General features: G+C 40.0%; 1 protein-coding gene across 3 annotated transcripts in view; it reads left to right on the forward strand.

Annotated features, from left to right (window-relative positions):
* INSIG2 (insulin induced gene 2) overlaps positions 1-23,591 on the forward strand; it is a 42,366-nt gene that overhangs the window by 2,979 nt on the left and 15,796 nt on the right. The window contains exons 2-6 of one of the 3 annotated variants that reach the window (XM_030579914.1): positions 2,196-2,530; positions 5,637-5,761; positions 8,251-8,417; positions 8,896-8,995; positions 9,598-9,736. In XM_030579914.1, the coding sequence (XP_030435774.1) occupies positions 2,287-2,530; positions 5,637-5,761; positions 8,251-8,417; positions 8,896-8,995; positions 9,598-9,639 (678 nt within the window). In that variant the 5' untranslated portion in view covers positions 2,196-2,286 and the 3' untranslated portion in view covers positions 9,640-9,736. Of the gene's footprint in view, positions 1-2,174; positions 2,531-5,636; positions 5,762-8,250; positions 8,418-8,895; positions 8,996-9,597; positions 9,737-23,591 lie in introns of those variants that run through there. The other 2 variants (XM_030579915.1, XM_030579916.1) reach the window with 2 other exon arrangements.

A 23,591-nucleotide genomic window follows, 5' to 3' on the forward strand; every position in this document is an offset into this window, starting at 1 on the left:
CATGCTGCTAATTCAAGGCAAAGCACTCGCTGCTGTAAACACGTTCATACTCTCTATAACTGCCTCTGCACTAGGGAATTCCTTTCCTTGCTCTGAGCGGTCAAGGTGACACTGGTAAAAATGTTTGGGCCACAGCAGAGTTTGCCCGGTTAATAGCACCACTGCAGCTGCACTGTTGCTATAAAACAAGTTATTTCCTGCCATAGGCAAGGCCTGTGATTGGTTGATGAATGTTGCCAGTTGTTTCATAAATCATTGTCTGGTGAATTCTTTTAATATTGTGTATGCTGACATCATTAAACTCCATCCATACTACTGCCAATATGTTTTCTCTAGTAACTAATAATAATACTATACCAAGCTGTATATAACATTTTTCAGCAGTAGGTCTCAAAGCACTTAAAAAATATCATTATCCCCATTGTACAGACAAGGAAACCGAGGCACGGGTAGGTGAAGTGACTTGCCCAAAATCACCTCACCTGCTAATGGCAGAGACAAGAATAGAAGCCAGGTCTCCAGAGGCCCAGTCCAGAGTTCTATATAAAAGGCCACACTGTTTCCCATGCTTTTTATTTTACTTCTTTAAACAATGACATATTCTTACTTGGAACTTCAGTGATTGTGCAAGAGGTCCATGGCTTATCTCACTAAGCAGATGTGATAATGTTTAGCTGCTGCTTTTGCTGTCATCTCATTTTATATGATGCTTATTAACCTTGCCCAGCTCTCCTCTTTCCCCTTCTTTAGGGGCAAGAGTACATGACATTGCTGTAGCAGCAGTGAGATAAGCTGCCACATTCATATTTTTTTTAAAAAGTCTTAGTCGCTTAAGATGTTGTTGCTCCATTCTAGATGACAAATTTCCATTACATTTTTAGTTATCTGCGCCATCATGCCAGAGCTGCATCAGATCTGGTAGTGTTGTAAATTTAGCACTGGTGTAAATAACTACACAAGATGCAGGAGGACAGAAAAGTAGGCCCTCTGTATCCACAATAATGGCAGCATTTCAAGTTCACAAACCTGGGTCGCACACTTAACTACTCACAAGCGTAGTCCTATTGGAGTCGTTACAACTGTCCACATGAGTGAACTGATGCCCAAATCCACAAGAATGAAGTTCCATATGGATAGGGCAACACTTTTTTATGCGGCCTCTTTGGTAACCCTCTCAAAAAGTATAGATTTCTGCCTAGCTGTGGATCATAAGACAGTATTGAAGACTGTATGGTGTGCACTAGGAATGGACTGGGGTCGTCTTCTTCTGTCTCTATCCATGTGGCCGTGAGTAAGAGTTACAGAAAGCTGCCACCAGTTGGCAGTTTCAAATTTAAAAACAATGTTTGTTTTCTTTAAAGTTCCAAGTGGCTAAGCTGTCCATGTCCTACATGAATGTGATGTTGAATCCACGTAAAACAATAGTTTTGATTGATGGTTTTAAAATAGATGATTGAGAAGGAAATTCTGCCATTCATATCTAGTGTGTACAGAGCTGGGCATATATGTCTGGAGTGCTCTGATGCTGATAGGAAGGTGGAGTTTCTTTACCTCTTTGCACTGTTTGTTTTGTAGCTGAGAATCATTTTTCTTAACACACTGTTAAAATTCTAATGAAATCTGTTTTGCCTTCATGAGAATTTCTGTGTAATGGGATTGTTTGTCCTTCTAGCTTCCAAAGACTCACCTTCTCAATTATTACAAAGCTTGTTGGCTCAACCCTGCAAATTTTTTCTCAAATTTCATTTCCCTACTCTACACTGTGATCATTGTAATGGCTTCTTTTGAAGATCAAAGAAGTGTGTAACTCCACAGCTGCCTTGAAGCTAGATGCCTCATTCTCCTCTGAGCCACCTACACCCTTGTACCACTTTGTTGTCTTCTTCCACATCAGAGTCATCACAAACTCATTCTCGGGTTTGTTTTTCTCCCCCCTCCAAAATATGTAAAGCTGTTGCTAAAACTTTATTTTTAGCAGCATATACATCAGCTTAATGCATGATTGCAGACAGAACTGCAGTAGCATTGTTGCACAAAGAGCTAGTTCTGTTGAGGTTTGCCTTCTTCAGAAGGTAAATTGTATTTTCTGCAAATTCAGAAAAGCTTGACTTATTTTTAAATATTTTTTTAACAGATTAAAATACATTTTTGTAAAAATGTCTTCTCTTTTTCAGCCTTGTCTGTTGTTTTCACAGGGTTTGGAGTACGTCCTAAATTGGAAGAGTTAAAATACTGACTGCAAGTGGATCCTCCCCAGTCACACTGGTGGATATTACCTAGTGCGTCATGGCAGAAAGCGATGCAGCACCAACCATATCAAAAAAGTGTGGTCCATACATTTCGTCTGTAACCAGTCATGGCATAAACTTGGTGATACGTGGATTAGTGCTGTTCTTTATTGGCGTGTTTCTTGCATTAGTGTTAAACTTGCTACAGATTCAGAGAAATGTCACACTCTTTCCACCAGATGTGATCACAAGCATCTTCTCTTCAGCTTGGTGGGTACCACCTTGCTGTGGCACAGCCTCAGGTAATGTCAGAAGGTGCCAACTGTCTGTATGTTTCGTGTGTGTGTGTGTGTGTGAAGGGGGTGGTGGTAGTGAGGAAATTAAAAATCCTTCATTAGTAGAAAAATACGGAAGATTTAAAATTTTGGATCTAGTCCTGCCCCCTTTCCCATCTATCTGTTTCCTCTCCAAAAGATTGGTGTACATTTTACAGAAGTTGTAGGGTGAATCATAGAATCGTAGAAATGCAGGACTGGAAAGGACCTTGATAGGTCGTCTAGTCCAGTCCCCTGTACTGAGGCAGGACTAAATATTAGCCAGTTTGAGCCCTGTTGTGCTGAATTCTTGAGTCAGAAGATTATGCTCAGTTTTCAGGATTAGGAAAACAGAGTTTGGCAATCCACTGAAATCCATACGATGGTAACCTTGAGGCTAGATTACTGCCATGCCCTTTGTGGGCAATTCTGGAAAGGAACCTGGAGATCCCAGATTTTGCATCATGGAGTAGTTTGCCTTGTCTGCTGTAAGCCGTAATGAGAGTGTGCCATTTTTGCCCTACCTTCCTGTTTGCTTCTGAGTGCGGGTCAAGGTGCAGGTTTAGATCTGTAAAGCTCCACGTGGTCTGGAACGCAGCTGTCCCCCTATATCCTAAGGCTGTGGCTACACTCAAAACTTCAAAGTGCTGCCGTGGGAGCACTCCCGCAGCAGCGCTTTGAAGCGCGAGTGTGGTTGCGACACCAGCGCTGGGAGAGAGCTTGCCCAGCGCTGCAGGTACTCAACCTCCCCGAGAGGACTAGCTGGGGCACTGTTTACACTGGCGCTTTACAGCGCTGTAACTTGCTGCGCTCAGGAGAGTGTTTTTTCACACCCTTGATTGAGAAAGTTGCAGCGCTATAAAGTGCCAGTGTAGCCATAGCCTCTGGAGATATAGGCACAAGGTGCTGCTTTGCTCTTGTCAGTGGCACGTTGTTAACAATGGATGTTCTCTGAAATCTGCTCCCTTTAAAATTCTGGCAGAGTTTGGGCTTCAGAACACAGTGTAAGACCTTTCCCATGGGTCAACATAACACTTTACCAGTGGATTATTCTGAGCAGATGGATGGGGGAATTCTATTATAAGCAGACCTTTATTTTAAAGACAGTATCTTCCTTGAGCTTGATTTTAATAAGAGCGAGGAGTCCATTTGCCTCTGTGGGTGGTGATACAAATCAGTAAACTTACCTTTGGTCTGTTGGGCACCTCTGGCAGCTGGGTTTTGCTAAAGGCAATTTTTAAGTCAAATATTTTATCTGTTTACTTTTCTTATGGTATGGTGTTGAATCATTTCACTACAGATTTCATAGAAGAGCCTGATCTGAGAGGAAACCGTCCAAATAGCTGTCTCAATATGTCAGTTTTGTTCTCTCTGTATTTGGAATATTTTGGTCATAGTTATATACTTGTATCTGTAAGTTGCCTATCTAACATAGCTCTTATTCTCTAATCTTGCTGCTATGGTGCCCTGTATTTGCTGCATATATTTTTATGCTTAAATTGGTTGTCTTGACATAGAGCTCATGAGGGGTTTGATTTACTGATAGAGCAGTTTGATTTGGTCATCTCGAAGGATTTTTTCTTTCCTATTTGTACCAGGGCTCAGCTATCCAACAACATATCTATTATGTCTTTTTACAGTAAGAATGATCTCAGGCTTGTTTTGTAAAAGAGAATACATGGATGTAGCTGTGTAAAATTATGTTAGTAAGATGTGCCTTTTGTGTCCATGGGGCTTACAAGAGAGAGCGGAGACAGGCTCTGAACAGATTTAAAGGGTCAGCGGTATGCCTACTGTTCTCATTTAGTTACACACCATGCTGCCACACTATTTTCAGTGCACAGTCTACTCCAGTTGTTTCTACCTAATGGATTTGTTCTGGGGGTTGAAATGAGTGTCCCGTTTGCGATAGTGTCACTCTCTTAGCAAGCAATTGAGACCATTACATACCTACATAACTCTTTACCAGAACTCTAAGGTTCAGGCTTTGTCTTCGTCTTGAGGTGACAAGCTGAGCTTCTATGCTGAAATTGACTTACAAGGTTGCATGTTCTTAGTCGATTTCTTCCAGCTTTAAATACTACAGTATCTCTTTCTAGGAATGTTTCACAATTCTTCCTTGCCTGCTCTTGTCTGTCTAGCACACAAGTGCTACCTGAGGGATTAGTGTTTGCAACCTACTCAAGGCGATCTGCTGGATAACTGGTGTGGTGTTCTGCTACTCCTACCTACACAACCTGATTTACATTAATATGTCTCTGGGGTATGACTTCCCCCTCTCCATCACCCCCGGTAAACAGATATGCAAAATCACAAAATATGTAATTCTTTGAACAACCCTCTAGGCATTAGGCCTAATTTACTCATCGCAAAGACACAAATGAAGAGAGATTTTTCATAGCCATCCATCAGTGCTATTTGCGGAGACTTTTTTCATCTGCCAGTGTTACCTATCAGTTGGGCCTCACGTCCTCAGCTAGAATGCTGGTTACATGGCAATTTCTGATGCTGCTTCACTGGTGATTTTTCATTTATTTCTTAAACCCTGTAGATCAGGTTCCTCTCTGGCACATGGAAAACATTTCTTGTGAGATGCATCCAACCTACCACCATAATAGGTGTTAGAATTCAAAGCTACCTCCTGAGCCCCTGCTTCTTACATATTAAAACAGCGTAACATTAAACAGCACTTTCAAGTGTGCCTCCCAGCTGGGGTGGCAACTGTCTTTATAAGTGGAACTATATAGAGTGAGTGTTTAAGGAAATGTATTGACAATGTTTAGAAAATCCCACTTTTAATTTATTTTCACCCCTTCGTGGTAATATGCACCAGCGCAAAGCTGCTGTGGCTGAAGATGCTGCAGGGGAATTTTAAATTACAAACATATAGCTGTTTTCATTGAATTTTAAGGCAGCCTTTTAATAATAGTTTAGGCCCAAAATATAAGTTATCTGAAATGCCTTTTTTTATTTTTAAATCATGACAGTGTTTGAAAAATATTTGTTTTTTATGATTGCAGAATCATCTTGGTCTAGATTGTCTCAAGATATTGCAGATGCTTTAATTGTTAATTTTTCTTTAATATTTCCACAGCTGTGATTGGGTTGTTGTATCCCTGCATGGACAGACATCTGGGAGAGCCACATAAATTTAAGAGAGAATGGTCCAGTGTAATGCGATGTGTAGCAGTCTTTGTGGGTATCAATCATGCTAGTGCTGTATCCTTCTGTGTGGTAATGAAGTTTGCAGTAACAAATTAGTTTCTGACGAACCAAAGGTTAAATAGCTGCTCACAATGTAACTGTTTCTAAAATATGATATATAAAGTTTTTAAAGGACATACAGAGTGTAGCTTAGAGTTAAAACTGTTATAGAATGTCAGTAGCTGCACTAGTTAATGAAGGTCATGCATATAAGTTTCTGGAAATACCACTTAAACTGAAATCTCTCACCCTGTTTTTTTTAAATATATATTTGTGTCTTTTTTAGAGTTATTCAAGTACATACGGGAAAGGAGTTTATGCTCTGAGACATTTTTAAGGATGCTCTTCTTGCACTTATTGTAAACTCAATACAGTTACAGTTTTAAAGACCAAACTTCACATGTGTAGCTGCATCAGTGAAGAGTGTGCACTTCGCTAAGCATGGGTAAAAAATTGGTAGGAAAAAAATACTTGGCATTGGCTGTTCATGGATCTCAAAGCACTTTCCAAAAGCGAATAAGTGTTATTATCCCTGTTTTACGGACGGGGAACTGAGATGCAGATAGGCTAAGTGACTTGCCTTAGAATATGTGGAAAGGAGAGAAGTTACAAGTGAGTCAATGTGGCATGATGTAAAATCCATCGTTTTTCTGCTGAATTCTCAAAAATCCATGTACAACTTTACACTAGATTAATACTAGCCTTGGATGAAGGAGTCATGATTCCGAGAAACCCATTGGACAAAAACATCCTCAGAATGGACTGTGATGCCTCAGTGGCAACCCATGAGCAGTTGCGCTTTGTGTCAGCATGTATAGGGTCTCCCTCTCCAAGTTAAGGCAATTAACTAGTCTACCAAACCCAGACTCAAAGATAAGTAATTAAAAAGAAAATTAAGAATCTCTAGAAGGCTCATTCTTTCATCTTTAGCATCAGGTCCCAGACTATGGTCTGCAGAGAATTGCTGGTGATGTGGTGAAAACTCCCTGGCCATGTGGTGCTGGCTCTCTTTCTTCTTTCCAGATGAAAGAGAACCAGAAGAGAGAGAATGGATGAAATGAAATGCCAAAGGAAGGCATGGAAAATGGGCTGCGTTCCCATTCAAGTAGCCTTACCTTCGGCTGGATGTTGTTCTTTTCCCACAATACCCCATCCTATCTAGTGTGGCCAGAAAAGTTGGAGCTATCAAGCTAGGGTCTGCTAACGTCCTCCTGTGGGCCTGAGTTCTCCCATATTTGAAGACATGTCCATCTGATCTCATGGATGCCACCAACTTCTGACCATCCCCTGACTGTGGGCACATTCAGATACAGGACCCTAAGAAATTCTGACATGTTTCTTGAAAATTGAGTGGCGAACTCCTCATGAGTCAGATTACTTTCAGCAAACACCTCTGCAGTTTGCTATCAGCCGTTCCACATTTTTAAGGAAGCAGTGCCTCTTCCATAACAATTATTAGTGTAGCAACTCTACTTTCTTCTAAGTGGCTTCCTGAAAAGCCTGAGCTTCAGTTCATCTCACTTTAAAATAACAGCATTTGATCTGACTTTTGGTCATTGTGTCCTTGTGTCTGCCATTCTCTCTCTATTACCGTCCAGTTTACCCCATTTCTTGTTAGACTACTCCACTAGATCTTTCTCCAGGCCAGTGGATTCCTGTGGTTGAGACCAGGACAACCTTTTAACCTATACATTTGTCACCCCCTAAATCTAAGTTTAGGCTTATGAAAATTAACAATCTCTCTTTAACGGTACTTTCTTACAGAGATTTTAAGAAAATGAATTAGTTGATATTTGTAAAGTGTTTAAAAGAGGGCAAAGTGCAACAAAAGTGTTTAGGATTATTAATTTATCATATTTGCATAGCTGTAGCTTTTTTAAAAGCAAACAAGATTCTGAATAAATGTTTTACTGGATAAAAATACTATTCTAATTAAGAACATGTAATAGTTATTAAAATTAAATAGATTTTGTTTTTCCAAATGACTGTATTTCAGTAGGCAACAACGTAAGATATATGGCATTTTGGCAATTTAATGCTAGATTTAAGGCTTTAACCTTAGGATATTAAAGGAGCAACAGGTGAGGCTGGACTGTCATTGGTACTTCTTTATCTGAATAGTAATATTTTTACAGTAAATCTGTCCAAAAATCTGGTATTCCACTTAATTTCTGGCTAGTCTCCTTGTACTTTAAAGCACTTGTACAGTTTGTAGCAAAGTCCTGAGACAACATTATGAGTTTAAAAAATATTGTAAACATAAGATAACATTTTAAGTAAATATTTTTCTTAACTTAGATAAAATACTTTAAAATTATTATTATAGTATTCGTATACCATTTAGTTGTATTAAATGAAGAGAGCCATGTGTATGCAAGAGCTCGGTGGTGTTATTATATAGGACTGTGTTATTTTTCAGGTCAAAAGTTAGTTAACAAAGTAAATATTATTGATCTTCACCTGAAGTTGGCACTTTAAAACTGATCCTTAACAAATGACCACAGAAAGTGGATTTTGCCAACAACATACAGTTGTCTCTTACACTTGCAGCGCTTTCAATTGGACTATGGTGGACCTTTGATAGATCACGAAGTGGCTTTGGTCTTGGAATAGGAATTGCTTTTCTGGCCACCTTGGTATCACAGCTTCTGGTCTACAATGGGGTTTACCAGTGAGTCTTTATTTTTCTTCTGGTTAAGTGGTGTTCATGTTAGATTAGTAAACAAGAACGTTGAAGGTAGATCTGACTTAACTTGAGCCCCAAACTTGCAAAGACTTAAACACTTTACTTTACTGTAATTGGACTAGTCATATGAGTGCTTATGTGTGTGTAAGACTGAGATTTTGGTTTGGAGTTGTAAAACTGCTACATTACCAACAGCGAAACAACCTGGATCAAACAGAGAAAGGATATTAGAATGAATGAATGGATGGGTAGTAAATTCGATATTTGCAGTAAGAAATCAAACTTTCTACTACAAATGTGTGTATCTTTAGGCTAATCTATTCCCATATCTAGATTTCTCAGTATATCTATCTCTGTGCCTAACTTTAAAAGTATAAGTTTTTTTGAAGAAAGGATTGTGCACAGGGTTAAGTTCAATGTTGGCAGTAAACAGGTAACAATGCAAACTTGTATTCCTTTCTAGATATACATCTCCAGATTTCCTTTATGTTCGTTCCTGGTTACCATGTATATTTTTTGCTGGTGGCATTACTGTGGGGAACATTGGTAGGCAGCTGGCAATGGTAAGTTAGGGTTTATTTTATTTGGTGGGGGGAAGCTCGATACTGAGCTTGTATTGTCTGGTTTTAAAAAATTCTTTCCTAATAAACACCAACCAGTTATTCAAATTGCAAATGTGGACTAAGATGGGAGTCCAGAGACAGTGCTTTTCGGTTTGGTCAACATGTCCCTGCCACCAGCAGAAGTTCTGTCCGCTGCTGAGTGCCCCACATATCCTAAAGGGTTCCCCATTTCATTGTGTTCATTCCATTCTGTACGTGCTTTCCAGGATTAAGGCCAAAATAAGAGCACCATGTTTGGGGGAAAAAAAGCTGCATAAGTCCTAAGTTAATAGCTAATGTACTTAGGTTCTCTTTTGCTATGCAAGGAGGCACAGAATGCCAGCGCTCTGTGCATAGATTGTGTACAAAATGAACGGTAGTTGGTGAGGGTACCCTGAAAAGCATGGGATTTTGGGGGCCTGAACTGATCTGGGGAAAGTGTGGGTAGAGCTGTTGTGTCAGTTGCTAGGTAGATCCCTCCCTTTCACAGCTGTCTAACTCAGAACTTCATTGTATAAATCCTTGTTCTCAAATAATTTTCACTTTCTTTGGTTGTTTTGCAGTATGAATGCAAAGTCATTGCAGAAAAATCTCACCAGGACTGAGGAAAGGCAAAATACATCTTTTATATAGGAAAATATATGACAAACAACTGTCGGAAGAACATGCTATAAGGAACATTTTGACTATAAAATTGCCAAAATGCAGTCCCTCGCCACCCCGCCCCCTTTGAATGGTACACTTTATTGCAATCTGTGATTGCTGCTTCTGTAAGTCAGTTAGAAACCTTGGTGTCTGATTACTGTGAAGTAACACTTGTATGCAATACATTTAACAATATTTGTTCATAGACAAGATTGGTTTTTTGCCAGTCTAAACTAGGTTTACCATCTTTTTCCACAATGTTACAGTGCCAAACAGACCTTTGAGTTACTGTACTGTAGCTGAAAATTCTGCTTCAGTTTTTCTAGGCAATTTGGGGAATTGAAGTTTTTGATAGTTTAGCAAAAGCCAGAGAATTCAAAATTAAAGCTGAAGATACTGCAACTCATGCTGGTAGCTAGTCATAAACATGTCTTTTCCCCTGAACAGAATCACAGCCTTGGTACTGATTAACGAAGACATGCATCACGTAGGGCCAGATTCTGACACTACTAGTCATGCTGAGTAATACCTTACTCTACAAGTAGTGTGGCTGAAGTCTGTGGGACTAGTGGGTGGGGGAAGGTTCTATTTTAGGTACGTGTATGGCCTGATTTGTGTAATATCTAAGTGTCTCAAACTCTATAATGTATTTATCCTCACTACCCCCACTGTGAGATAGGGAAGTACTGTAATCGTCATTTTATAGATGGGGAACTGAGGCACAGAGAGGCTAAATTTCTTGCCCAAGGTCACACAGGAAATCTGTGGCAGAGCAGGGACTTGATTCCAGGTCTTCCAAGACCAAGATTATTGCACCTTTCTGTCAGTGTGTGTGTGTTGGAATCTGGCCTATATTTTGGGGCTTTCCCCCAGTTTCCCTTTTTGGCTTTGCAATTCCCCCTTGAAATTATAGGGCACACTCACCTTTGCTTCAAATAGACTCCCCCCTGAATGATTTAAATTGACGTCTGCCTGATTATGCCAGCAGTGAATTATGCCTGGAACGTCCCCACCTCTTGTTTCTTGACTTCCATCACTGTCTTGATGTTGTTTAAGCAAGCTCTTTCATTGCATTTTAATTGTTATTATTTTTAATCTTCAGTGAAAGATTTTTAAAACACGTAACAGTCACATAAGGAGACTGAAGTTGGTCCAAAGAACAAATACATGTTTAGATAAGTTTTAATAAATAATAATGTCTATGTATGTATTGTACATGAAGCCTGATATAGGCATTTTTTTTTCAGTCTTGTGTGCTTATATCTGAAATCTGTAACATATGCAGTGAAATGCCTCCAATAGCATGTAACAACAATAAGAGTCATCAGAAGGAAAAACTTTTGCATGGACGAAGCTTTTCAAATTTTTAAATAAGCAAATGATATTTGGAGATCTCAGTTCAGCAGCACCACAGTTGTTCATTGGCTTATTACAGCTCCGTGACATTTCAATGCCTCATGCACATCTTCACATATTGGCAGGGGCAGCTCCAGGCATTAGCGCACCAAGCGCGTGTCTGGGGCGGCAAGCCGCAAGGGGTGGCCTTCTGGTCGCCATGAGAGTGGCAGTCAGGCTGCCTTGGGCAACATGCCTGCGGGAGGTCCGTCAGTCCCCCGGCTTCGGCGGCAATTCGATGGCGGGTACGCCGAAGGCGCGGGATCGGTGGACCCCCCGCAGGCATGCCGCCAAATCTGTGTTACTGGTGGACCTCCCGTAGGCATGCCGCCAAAAGCCGCCTGACTGCCATGCATGGGGGGGGGGAAATGCATAGAGCTGCTTCTGCATATTGGTCACAAATCAGGAAAGCACTTAAGCATGCTCTTTCCTTTAAGCTAACCTATGCTTAAGTGCACTCCTGTTTAGGGATGTTTCTCCTCCATTAGGGCCATAATAAATAATGCAACCTTGGATGTTACATAAATGAAGGCTGTAATTCCATTTCCAGGTTCTCGCATTTCACAAGGAACCTGCTGCTATATTTTAATTTATTTTTTTCCATAACATTTGGCCTGATCTGCATTTCTTACTCAGGCAAATGATTTCTGTTGGACTGCCTGATCAGATCCTCAGCATGGTTGTCTTCTTAAAAAGCCAATGATTGGCATAAAAGCTGAGATATTGCTCATAATTTTTACAGTAGCTGTAGGGAAATAATGTGATACCTCATTCCACGGCTTTAATATTGACCACTGTGTGTGTTTAAAACTGGAGGTAAGTAATTTCTTATTTGCTTAGTAATAAGTTCTTCTGTCTATTGGTTTACATACCTATAGAAAACAGGGCATGTGTATTCAAATGTACAGTAAAAATCCTTGTGAAAATTGGTTATTGTTCATTTGTGGCACCCACTTTGCAACATTTTAAAATCACATTCATTTAAAAATGATTGGAATATACTGTCAGCTAACTTCTTTCAAAATTTCAGTTTTGAAACTTTAAGCTGATTGTGCAAAATGCACTTGGGTCGTCTCCTTTATTATAGAGATGTTATTTTTAAAATTCTTATTTGACTAAAATAAATTGCTGCCGGACTAAAACCTTGTATGCCAAATTTTCAAACTGCATTATAATTTTATGGCTGGAATACTCAGAACCTGAAAAAAAGAGGTACATAATGGGAATGCTGACACAGCCTTAACTATAGTGGTGTGAACATGCTGCTATTATATAGTATGTAATTATAATATTAGACTGTATTCAAAATGTTCAGTATAGAATGAATAAGGTATATTTTAGATACAACTTTATAAGCACTATAAACTCTTCACTAACTGCGAGTTGTAAGGTCTATGCTGTTTACTTCTGCTGTTAAAAGCAAAATATGTATTAAATATAATTACAGTATTTTGTGACAGGCTTTTATTTTTTTAAGTAGTAATCATTCATAGTTATACTGAACATCTCTACAAGTGGTTCACATGCTAATTTTAGCTGTAGAGCTGGCATGATGGTTTCACAACCCCCCTGTTTAAAACTACTAGATTAAAAACAGGAATACTGAATAAGAAGTGAGGCTTAAATCAACAGTGATTCCAACAAAACGTTGGTACTGAACTGCTTTTAAAATTCTGACATTTTTAATCTGAAAGCTGGTTGGGGAATACTGGGGCTGGATGGGAGAATATATACAAATGGCCAATTTTATCTTGAACTGCTTAAGAGACAGAAAATAAAGATTTTGGAATAAATGGTCATTTAAACATGGAAAAGAGGTTAATTGTGGGATGTCCCAAGACTCCATACCAGCACTTGTGTTGTATAACTTATTTATCCGTGGTCTGAACTGGGTGGGGTTAACAGTGAGGTGGCAATGTTAGGTAATGCAGCATTAGTTAGGTTAATCAAGTCTAAAATTTTGAGTTGCTTCAAAGCTACCCACTTAGCAATTCTATAGTACATATATACCTTTCATTGTAAACAGATGTGGAGGGGACTGGACTTGATGACTTCTTGAGGTCCTTGTTAGCCCTATATTTCTATATTTATCTAATTCACATTGGAAGGTTCAGTATGAATTATTCATATACATTGATGGATCTTTCATTAGCGGAAAAGAGAGGAAAGAGAGCTGGGTGTCATTGTGGGCAGCCCAGATAAAAATTTCTGGTTTATATGGTGTACTAGTCTAAAAAAAACCCAACAACCCTGGGGAAAAAAAGCAATCAGTCATAGGCGTATTAAGGCAGATAAATATTCAGGCTGAAACATAATAATGTCTGTGTTCTGTTTGGACACGACATCTCAAAAGTAATATAACAGAAATAGAAGAGGTCAAGAGCATTGCAACCAATGAAAACAAATAGCAGTATTAAATGACTGCATCTGAACATAGGAATTACTACACATATTTCCCTGTTGTCATAATAAGTAATGCTCACAAAAATTTTGGAATGGATATGAAGGCTCATGCTGCATGGTTTAAATCAATCTTTTAAATATTAGATATTAGGCTGAGAGATGATGTGGGGGGAAATTTTCCCATATCTGCTTGCTCCAGCCTTACAGCTTCCTCTGAAGCACCTGGTGTTGGCCACTGTCAGAGACAGAGTACAGGACTAGATGGACCTTGGGTCTGATCCAGTATGACAATTCCTATGTTTCCATGGACTGTTATGGAATAGCTTAAAGCTTTTTTCCTAACACCTGTGAGTTAGCGGTTAATTTATGGACTGAAGATTGAGGGTTTACATCCCTCATTGTGTCTAATGAGATCTCACACACCTCTGGATGATGTTATCCATATAAACATCTAAAGTGGGGGATACTAGAAGGGTTAGGCTTATTTAGATTAGAGAGGACACAGGTAAGATGTGGTGCGATGGAACTATTTACAATAATGAACGTTATAAAGAACATAAATTGGGCATTTCTTTACCTCTTCTCAGTGCTATAGGAAGGAATTTAAACCAATGAAATAGCCAGACAATACATTTTCTGTTTCCTCCTTAAAACTCACCTCTGCCTTGATGCCTATAAATCATTGCACTATGGCTAGGCTGTTGGCATACTAACACTTTTATTTATTAATATAAACCGGATTGTTTCATTGTCTATCTTGTCTTTTTCCAGGTCCATTTGTTTGTTTTATACATGTATTGTCTCAACAGGTATATAGATTGTATACTCTTCGGAGAAGGGGAGGCCTTTGTATTATAGGGTCTAGCTAAATGGGTCCCAAATTAAAGTTTCTGGCTGCTACTGTAACTCTGCTTTGAGTTACTGCTTTGTAACTCATTGGCAGAAGGTAGTATTGAGGAAAAGAGCATGTAATTAAAGATTAGACGAATAATAAGAATATCCATAGTTATGCTACACAGGGTAGAAATGTACAATGAACAGAGCCCTCATGCTAACCCTCCAGGAGTGTTCTGGAGTCTCCAGAACTTAAAGGTTAATCTATAATTGAAGATTGTTATGTGATGAAACATCCAGGAATCCATCCAACCAAACTTGGCAACTCTACCTCATGCTAAGTCATGCCAAACAGTTGCATGGGGTTAGGAAAAAACTCCACCCCATCCCATAGGACAGTTATTGCATAATTGTCCTTAACAGGGAAGTTTATACATTTCTTAGAAATATCTAGTACTGTCCATTGTTTGAGATTGGATATTGCACTAGACAAATCATTGGTTCGATGCAGTGTGACAGATCTTATGTGCACTCCTGCAGGTTCTCAAAGTCTTTAGCTAATGAATTTACTGACCTTTGCAATTAAATAAAAAAAGCCATGGAAAGCTGCAAGCTACCATCTGATGTGGGGAGGCAGGGACTGGCAGTTGTGAAGAAAGCAAACCTGATGCCAGTCCTTTAAATATTAATATAAGAGAAACCCTGGCAGGAGCAGTTGGATAAAGAGTACTATGACTCTGTGATGATTGGTGCTTCGTTAAATATGTAGAAATCTCACTTGAGTCCTTAATAAAATAATGAAACAAATATGGACAGAGAGAACTCATTTTCTTAATAGAGGGTGACAACAGACAGCATGAGTTTACAAAGAACAAATCAAGCCACATGAACGTGATTCCTCTTTTGATGTTGTTTGGATGAAGGGAGTAGGTGTAATAAATCTGGATTTTGTGAAAGCATTTTAATGCAGTGCCTCACAGTTGTGTGTGAAAGCTTAATTCAGATGGTCTTAAATACAGGCACTGTCACACACACATGAAAACTGGTTGAAGGAACTGTAAACAAATAAGAATGATAAACCACAATTTTGGGAGCTGGAGATTGTCTATTGGGATCTAACAGGCATTGGTTTTAGGTCTGGTCTTGCCAGCCCAAACCCAATGCTGATGTCCTCTCCCATGGACAAGGAAAACACAGAGCTTTCAGTGATGTCACTTATCAATTTACCAGCGTGGTGGTGACCCAGAGTTCTGTGTCTGGAAGTTGGATGGTATGCTTTGTGGCTTAGATCTGTCTTTTTTCTTTTCTTTTTTTTTTAGCCCATCAAAAAGTGAAGACCTTTTGGAGAGAGGCTTTTGTAGGCTGCAGTCCCCATTTTGTTGCTGTTTTGACCTGCAGCTTTTTCATAGCTGATGCATTGGGTGCTTTAGTGGGTAGGTTGTATATGTATCTGACTGTTACTATTTTGTTATGATAGTGCTTAGAGACCAGGACCCCATTGTTCTAAACACTGTATAGACATAAATGACGTTGCCATTCTGTGCTGCTGCCCATCGTCATAGCACCTTCCAGACACAATAGATTGAGATTGGCAATAGAGAAGTCCGAGGCTTCTTGGAGTTGCTAGTTTTTCTCCTTTCTTAGGTTATAGACAGCTTTGCCTGGGGTAGAGTCTTTTTTCTTTTCTTGAGGAGGGAGGAAGGATAGAGTGAAGCAGCTGGCTGTGAATGTCTTTCTGTTGCTGTGGAAAAGCTTTATCAAATAGGAAGCTTGGCAGCATCTCTTAGAGCAGTGTTTCTCAACGACTAGTCTAGATCAGCACTGGTCCCTGAGATATCCATGACAGTTTAGGAAGGCAGCACACTGGTGCCTGGTATCAAAAAGGTTGAGAAACCTAGAGGACTCTGGGCTCATCTAATCTGTCCTGGACCGTTGGATCCCCTCCCCCGACCTCACCTCAAGAATGCCTTGTCCTCACAGGCTTTGTTCTGAGCTTTGTGATCTATGATGTCCTGGGGATTGCAGTTGCCAGTGGTTTGTCTGTGGAAATGCTGTCTGTGGGATCTGAGCCATTAATGGCTCTGAATAATTAATGGAGTCACTTGTTCCCACCCTGCCCTGTAGGAATGCAGCAATGAGGAAGCTGGTGATCCTCCTCATGACAGGTCCTGGACACAGGCCTGTCCTGTATGGTCAGGTAGGTGCAGGAGTTTTACCACGGAGTGTCCATCCAAGTGTTCATCCTAAGCTACTCTGTGTCCTCTCCACCCTTTTCCAACTTTCCTGTCTCTGTGTCCCCCATCTAAGCCAGTGTGACAGAGCCACCTTCTCCACACCTTGGGCCACCACAAACAGACTAGATGCTCTCAAGTTCATGAACACCAGTGTGTTATTTATTGGGTCCATGACACCAACTTACCAGTTCAGCCTTGTGCAGCACCATACTGTTGGAAGTAAACCTCCTTACCCACTCGCTGGGCAAGGGAGAAGGCAAGATCTCACCATCCTGAGATCCTGTACCCCGTGGCAGCCTTCCCAGCACTTCCTTCCTGTCCTATAACTGTTCTCAGCTGACAACCTGATTGCTCTTATTAGCTCGTCAACCTCCCCCCTAATTAAGCCATTGAGCACCCATCTCCCAATTAACTCTGCTCCATGGGAGAAATAGCTCATACCTCAGGGTCCATCTACTCAGTGATAAAAGACCTGCAACATGGATGCAGCTTGCATGGGTCACCTGTCTCCGGGTCACAGAGCTAAAAATCACTGTGGAGACATTTGGGCTTAGGCTGGAACCCAAGCTCCACCCAACCACTTGCAGTGTTCCAGAGCTCGGGCTCCAGCCTGAGCTCAAATGTCTGCACAGCAATTTTCATCCTTGCATGCCAAGCCCCGTGAGCCCAAGTCAGCTGACCTGGGCTAGCCCTGGGTTTTTTATCCCAGTATAAACATAATCTTAGTGACCAGAGTGCTGCATCAGCTGTAGGCTCCTAGCACTCTGTCACATCTAGTCTTTCCATCTCTGCTTTTGGCTGGATTCTGCGGCAGTAGAGACTGGCAGCCCCTTCCCTCCCCCAGCTCCTAAGGAAAAAGTGTTATCATAACAGATGCATCACCCTGCCTGTCTTGCTTGTTTTTTACATTTGGAATCATTGTTGCTAGTAATGCCCATTTATAACATTAATGGATAAACATCACACACTTAAGTGGTGTTAAATGTGAAATATAGTGCTTGTAAAAGTACAACCATGGCTGGGAAAGAGGGAGTGTGTGCCTCACAGTGGGAGTAATCATCTAGTGCTGTTAGTTCTGACGCCAGCACTAAATGCAAAGCAGGAGGCATGCTGGAATTTAATGTCCAACTCTAAATCTTAAATGAAAGGTAAATCCAACTACTTAATGACAGTGGAATAGTAAACATTACTTAGTTTAATTGTTTCATGCAGTCACATTGCATTTTCACTATGTATATGATCATGTTTTGTGCAAAAGGACCTACTGCTTTGTCCTGAATTTTCTTCAGCAGGCAAGTTGCAGCCTCAAATGAAAGTATAAACTTTATGCACAGATTTGCAGGCAGCATACTGGCAGTTAGTGTGTTGACTCCTGAAAAGCAGTTAGTTCCGAGGGGAAGCAGTAGTCCGCTCCTGACCTCCCTTAGCAGGCTTAAATCCAGGCCAAAAGGCAGCTTTGCATTTTTTTTAGAAAGGGTTTTCTTTTTTTCCTAGCAATCACTAGAACCCTGCTGTCTGAGGTGTGAGGTACAAAAGATTAACTGTCCTGTTAATACTTTTGCTCTAGGTATTTTCTAATGCACCCAGTGTACCATAATTTCAAGGAATCAAATACAATAGTAAGAAAGAGAAGATGGGGGAGAGAGAAACTAGTAAGTACATTACAGGTCTACTAGCTGAGGGTTCAGAAAATCCTACGTTTTAGGCTTCCAGACAGAACTCACAACATTCCAAATCCCAGATAAATAGAATTCATCCAAACGTTAAAAGAGATTCTCGTCGGCTATGCCCATGCCTCTGTTGTGTTAGCTTTCTATGAATATGCTAGTAAATAAGTTTACTGGGAGGGATGTTTGCTGAAATAGTGCAATTTAAGCGAAGGTTGCAAAATATATTCAGAAAGGAAATACTGAGTTTGTAAATGTGAGTGTCTGTACACTTCACTTGAAGTTACGCTCAGCAACTCAGGGAACAGGAATATGCCTTGTGGTAAAAGCAGCTTGAATTTTTAGATTTTTGAATATTTGCTGTGACTAGATGCTGAAGCAAGAATTATTCAGTGAAAATTCGTAAACAGAAATGGAGACAAAAATTAGCAAAGGAATTGTTACAAATTATTTATCCATCTCTGGGGAAGGGAAACCACAAAACTTTGCACAGGACTACACAATGAACAGTAAGGGACAAGAAAGCTTGAAATGATAAATGGCTTTTTTTCACAGCCTGAATTTCAAAATTGGCAGCCAGATCCACAGATCCAGTGTTCATACAGACACGCTCTCTGATCCTTGAGCCTGCTTCAAATTATGACAGTGGGTAACTGCTCCTAAGGAGTAGCTTTGCTGCCTAGAACTGGCAGAGTATGTTGTGCATCAGCCCCATCCCATCCCCACCCCTATCCCCAATCCAACCTGGAATACCACTTTATAACAGAGGTCAGCTGTCCCTTAGCATAGGCCATTCATTAGCTGCAGTCTTTAGGCAACTTAAGTATCCGCTGAAGCAGTGAAAAACAGTTTTGGGAGGATCTGATCCCCAGTAATTTTGTTGGTAATGTGAGAGTACATCAGGTTTATGTGGGGCAGAAATAACTTTGATTGTAATGGGTGTGTGTTTTAATGATGTACAATTGAAACATAGGCTGCCTTGCTTTTCAAGCAGTCACTTGCTCATCCTCCACTGCTGAGATCCCCTATCACTCAAAAATACCAAAGAAGTAAAAGTGATATCCTCTTCTCCTTTCTCTTCCTCTGCTACCGCCACCCCCACCCTCAAACTAGTTACACATATGAGTTTGATTTAAAGGCACTTTAGTTCTTGGAAAACTGGGACTATTTATAGGGTGGGTTAGTATTGAAAGAACCCACTTTTTTCCTTTTAAAAACAAATGCATGTTCTGTACTGCACGTTGAGTACAATCATTGCCGAATGAACTGAGACAGGGCCAAGTCCTCCGCTAAACTGGCACAGCTCCATTGACCTCAGTGGATTTGCAGCAGTTTCACCGCAAAGAATTTAGCCCACCATGGTTGAGAATGCTCAAGAATACTACGACAATTGTTCAATCCTTTTCCTAAGGTAATAAGGAGTCAGAAATGTATCTAGATAGACAAGAACAAACTGTGAAACTTGCCTTTCCCTTCTTCTCTTTCATCATGGATGGAAGCTGTCATCTTTCTCTGTGATTTATAAGGTGCACTTTTTATAAGGTATGTCAACTCTTCAGAGGGACGAAGTTGTTAGCATCAGATGTGGCAGATCAGCGTAATGATGATGTGGGTGCAAAGTGTTGGCTATTGATGAGCTTGTTGTCACAACAGATTGCCATATTCATGCATTTTTTTTTTTTATATTTCACTGGTAGGAAATTCAGCTCAAGATTGATTTGGGCTGGTGTCTCTTCTGTTAAACAATAATAATGTTCCATGTGATTTCAGACCCACATTTAGCCACTGGCTTCTCAAAAGCAGTGTAACAAGCACAGACGGTTAGAGGTGGCCTGAGTGAGAGTTGGTGAAATCTAGAAATGAAATCTTTGAGTTGGGTATCTGCTCACGGTAAAGTTTGCTTCATGAGCCTGATCATTGCACTGATCCAGTGAGCTCAACTGTGGGTCGGTGAAGGGAAAGTTCTCCTGGGCATTAGAACCTGAAATATATTTCCTAAAATCATCAGAAAAATAAACACATACTTCTTTGTATGTGGAATCTCTCTGCTCTGAGGATACCGATTCTCTTTGTATGGATGATTCCCTGAAGCTCCAAGAGTAGTGTGGAAGTCTTCAGGACTCCTAGTACATAAGAATTTTCACACTGGATTGGAGTAATGGTTCATTTAGTTCAGCCTTCATAACTCTCAGTAGCGTTTGACTTAAACTCTGAAGTAGAAAATAGCTAGTAGAACAAGCAGAGATCTGTTGTGCAACTCTTTTTATTTGGTACAAAGTTAAAGGTTTATAAACAGGAGTTTGAAGAGAGAAGAAATCATAATCCTTCACTTGAGGATCAATGGATGTGAATTGTTGGACTATAGCTTTTGCTCAGGAAGCCAACAACTGACAACTCTGAAATTCAGTTCAAATATGTTTGTACAGACAAATCTATGTGAGATATGATACATGATCTAAAACTGGTTGATATCAAAGGTGCCTAGTGGGGTGAAATGAACAGGTTAGAAATTGTTTACCTGAATCTTGGTGAAGCACAGAGAAATGCAGCCAGTTAACCTACATGAAGCTGGTCAACATTGCTTGTACAATGCAGAACATATATTTGATGCTTTTGAGTGTTTTTATTGCATAACACCTTGTCCATCCTGCTAATTAGAATTCTTTAAAACTTTCATCAACATATAGAAAGAGTACTATCTGCTTATAGTACTGACCCACCCAATATTCTGGATCACAAGAACTGCCACTTCTTAAACTCATGGTTAAAACGATCTCCCTCAAGTTGCTCTTCTGTTTGGAAGAATGAATATTTTGATTTTAATTTTTCTATGCTTTCCCATTATCAAAGGTTTTTTCCCCTTCACAATACTATTTTTTAATAAAAATGTGCCAAATCAAATTTTGATTATACTTGATAAACTTCTAGGGAGGATGTCTACTTTAAAATATTTTTGGTTTATTTCTAACAAACACTCACTGAGTCTTAATTAAGGTCCCAATCCGGAAAAAGTCACATACGTTCTTACTGTCAGTTACATTGACCTCGTGCATAAAGCCAAACATACCTGTAAGCATTTGTAGGATTGGGACTTCAGGCTTTGTTTTATCTAGCTTTGGGACAGGGTTTTGTTCTCAGTATGTACAGTGCCTAACACAATGAGTCCTGGTCCATGGCTCGGACTCCTAGGTGCTACTGGAATACAAATGCTTTAGTACTTACAAGTACAAGTAATTTAGTACTCCCTAACAACGCAATCCTGAGAATTTAAACTTAAACCTCTACAGTCCTACCCAGAGCCAAGTCATAACTATACAGTTTTGCTCTACAGTTTCCCACGTGTTGAAAAGTGGTTCCTTTTCAACACTGTCTTGTCAAAATGCCAGGCACAGCTTGTTTTTGACATTTTCAGTGATGGTTAAATAATCATCATGTTTCTGTTATACCTAATGTTGACTTGAAGGCAGTTGTGCATTTCTCAGCTCAAACGTGAAATAGCCAGACTTGTGTCTTGACAAATATTTTTTTTGCTTGCCCAAGGCAACTTGGAGAAAAAAAAGCAGCTTCCAGTTAATCACTTGCTTTAAAATTCAGTTTGATGAAATAGGCAATTAAAAAATACGACATTTTTCATCAAAATCTGCAAATTAAATGCCTCTAGTCAGAGTGGGCTGCAAAAAAAATGCACTGGATAATTGCCACTTGAAATCAGTGAAGTATCTAATGTTCTAGGGGAGTGAGGATTGTGGCTGTTCTGCCTTAGTAAGCCTTGATTGATTTGGTAAATAAGCATTTCCACTTCTCTCTTTAAAATAAAGAAGCAATTTTATTGTTTCTGTATGGGAGGTAAACAAGCTCGTGAGCAGTAACCCAGTAATAGCATGAGGCCGAGTGCCATCTGTCATAGAGAATTTTGTCCCTTTATGCACAATACTTTCTCATAGTGTTGGGTCCAGTGTAGGTTAATTGAACAGCAGAGATCTTCCTTTTCTTTGCTGACAAATCTGTATTTCTCACATCCATATCCTGTTGTCTTGTCTCCTGAATTAACATACCCTTTGGTGTCAATAGTCTAGAACACCTGTTGCTAAAAATCTAAATCCATTTTATATTAGGGGAAATGCTATTGTTCTGGGGATTAACAGATACTTCTGATGATAGTAAGAGGTGACAGTGAGGAGAAGGTCATGGGGGAGTAAAATAATTTGATGCAATGGTGTAGGATGCAGTTGATAATTACATTACTATTACAATAAAGAACAAAGGCTAAGTCACTCACATGTTTCCCCTTCAAATTTTGCCACAGTTCCCCACACCTGTTTCTCCCCTTCCCAGCTGTTAACACCCATCCTTCTGTCAATGGTAATAATGAAATTTTAGGTGGGTTATATATTACTGTAACATGAAAGAATTACTACTTTTTGATATCAGAAATACTTCCATGGAAAAAATATATATTTTAGTACCAATGATTCAGAACAGCATGTGTTTTTTGGTTTCGGATTAGAGATTTTAGGCTCATTTTGCATAGATAAACTCCAAACGCATGAGATGTCCTAGAGTGACCTGGTACGGCTGACTTTTGTAGCTCTCATTTTGTTGCTTGACATATACTCAGAAGGGTATTGCTGCATGGTGCTCTTCTCCCCATGTGATGCTCGTTGTTTGTCCTCATCAGTGGCATACACTGTGCCACTGTGCATTGATGGCTACCAGAGCAGACACATCCAATGGTGGTGATCTCTTTTCTTACTCCTTAAATGAATGCAACACACACAGAGCTGCCTGCAGTAAGCACTCTGCACCTTAGTCATGTCTATGTCTACATTACACTTATGTCAGGTATAACTTATGTTGAATGTGTGTGAATAAACCACTCCCCTCAGCAACATAAATTACACCGACATAAGCACCGGTGTGGACAGTGCTTTATGTCATTGGGAGAACTTGTTTCTCCCGCCTACGTAGCAATGACTGCTCTTTGGGAGTGGATTAATTATGTCGACAGGAGAGCTCTCTCTCTTGGCATAGAGCAGTTACACTAGGGACCGTGCAATGGCGCAGCTGTCTCGGTACAGTTGCACTTCTGTAAGCTGTGTAATGAAGACATAGCCCTAGTCATTAAGAAAAAAATTGCCCAACTTCCCTGCTCCTAAAGATAATGAATCAGATTCTCAACTGTTGTAAATCAACAGGGTCCATTTACGCCAGCGGTGGATCAAGTCCATTTTTTTTCACAGTAAGCTCATAGACTCATAGACTCAGGTCAGAAGGGACCAATCTGATCATCTAGTCTTCTCCTTTACAGTTAGATTTTGCCACAAGGACTCAGCCCATACAAAGGGTGGAGTTGCCCCAGGAGCTTCCCAGGGAAGGAAC

Source organism: Gopherus evgoodei, chromosome 11 (genome assembly GCF_007399415.2).
Source record: "Gopherus evgoodei ecotype Sinaloan lineage chromosome 11, rGopEvg1_v1.p, whole genome shotgun sequence".
Taxonomy (NCBI): Eukaryota; Metazoa; Chordata; order Testudines; family Testudinidae; genus Gopherus; species Gopherus evgoodei.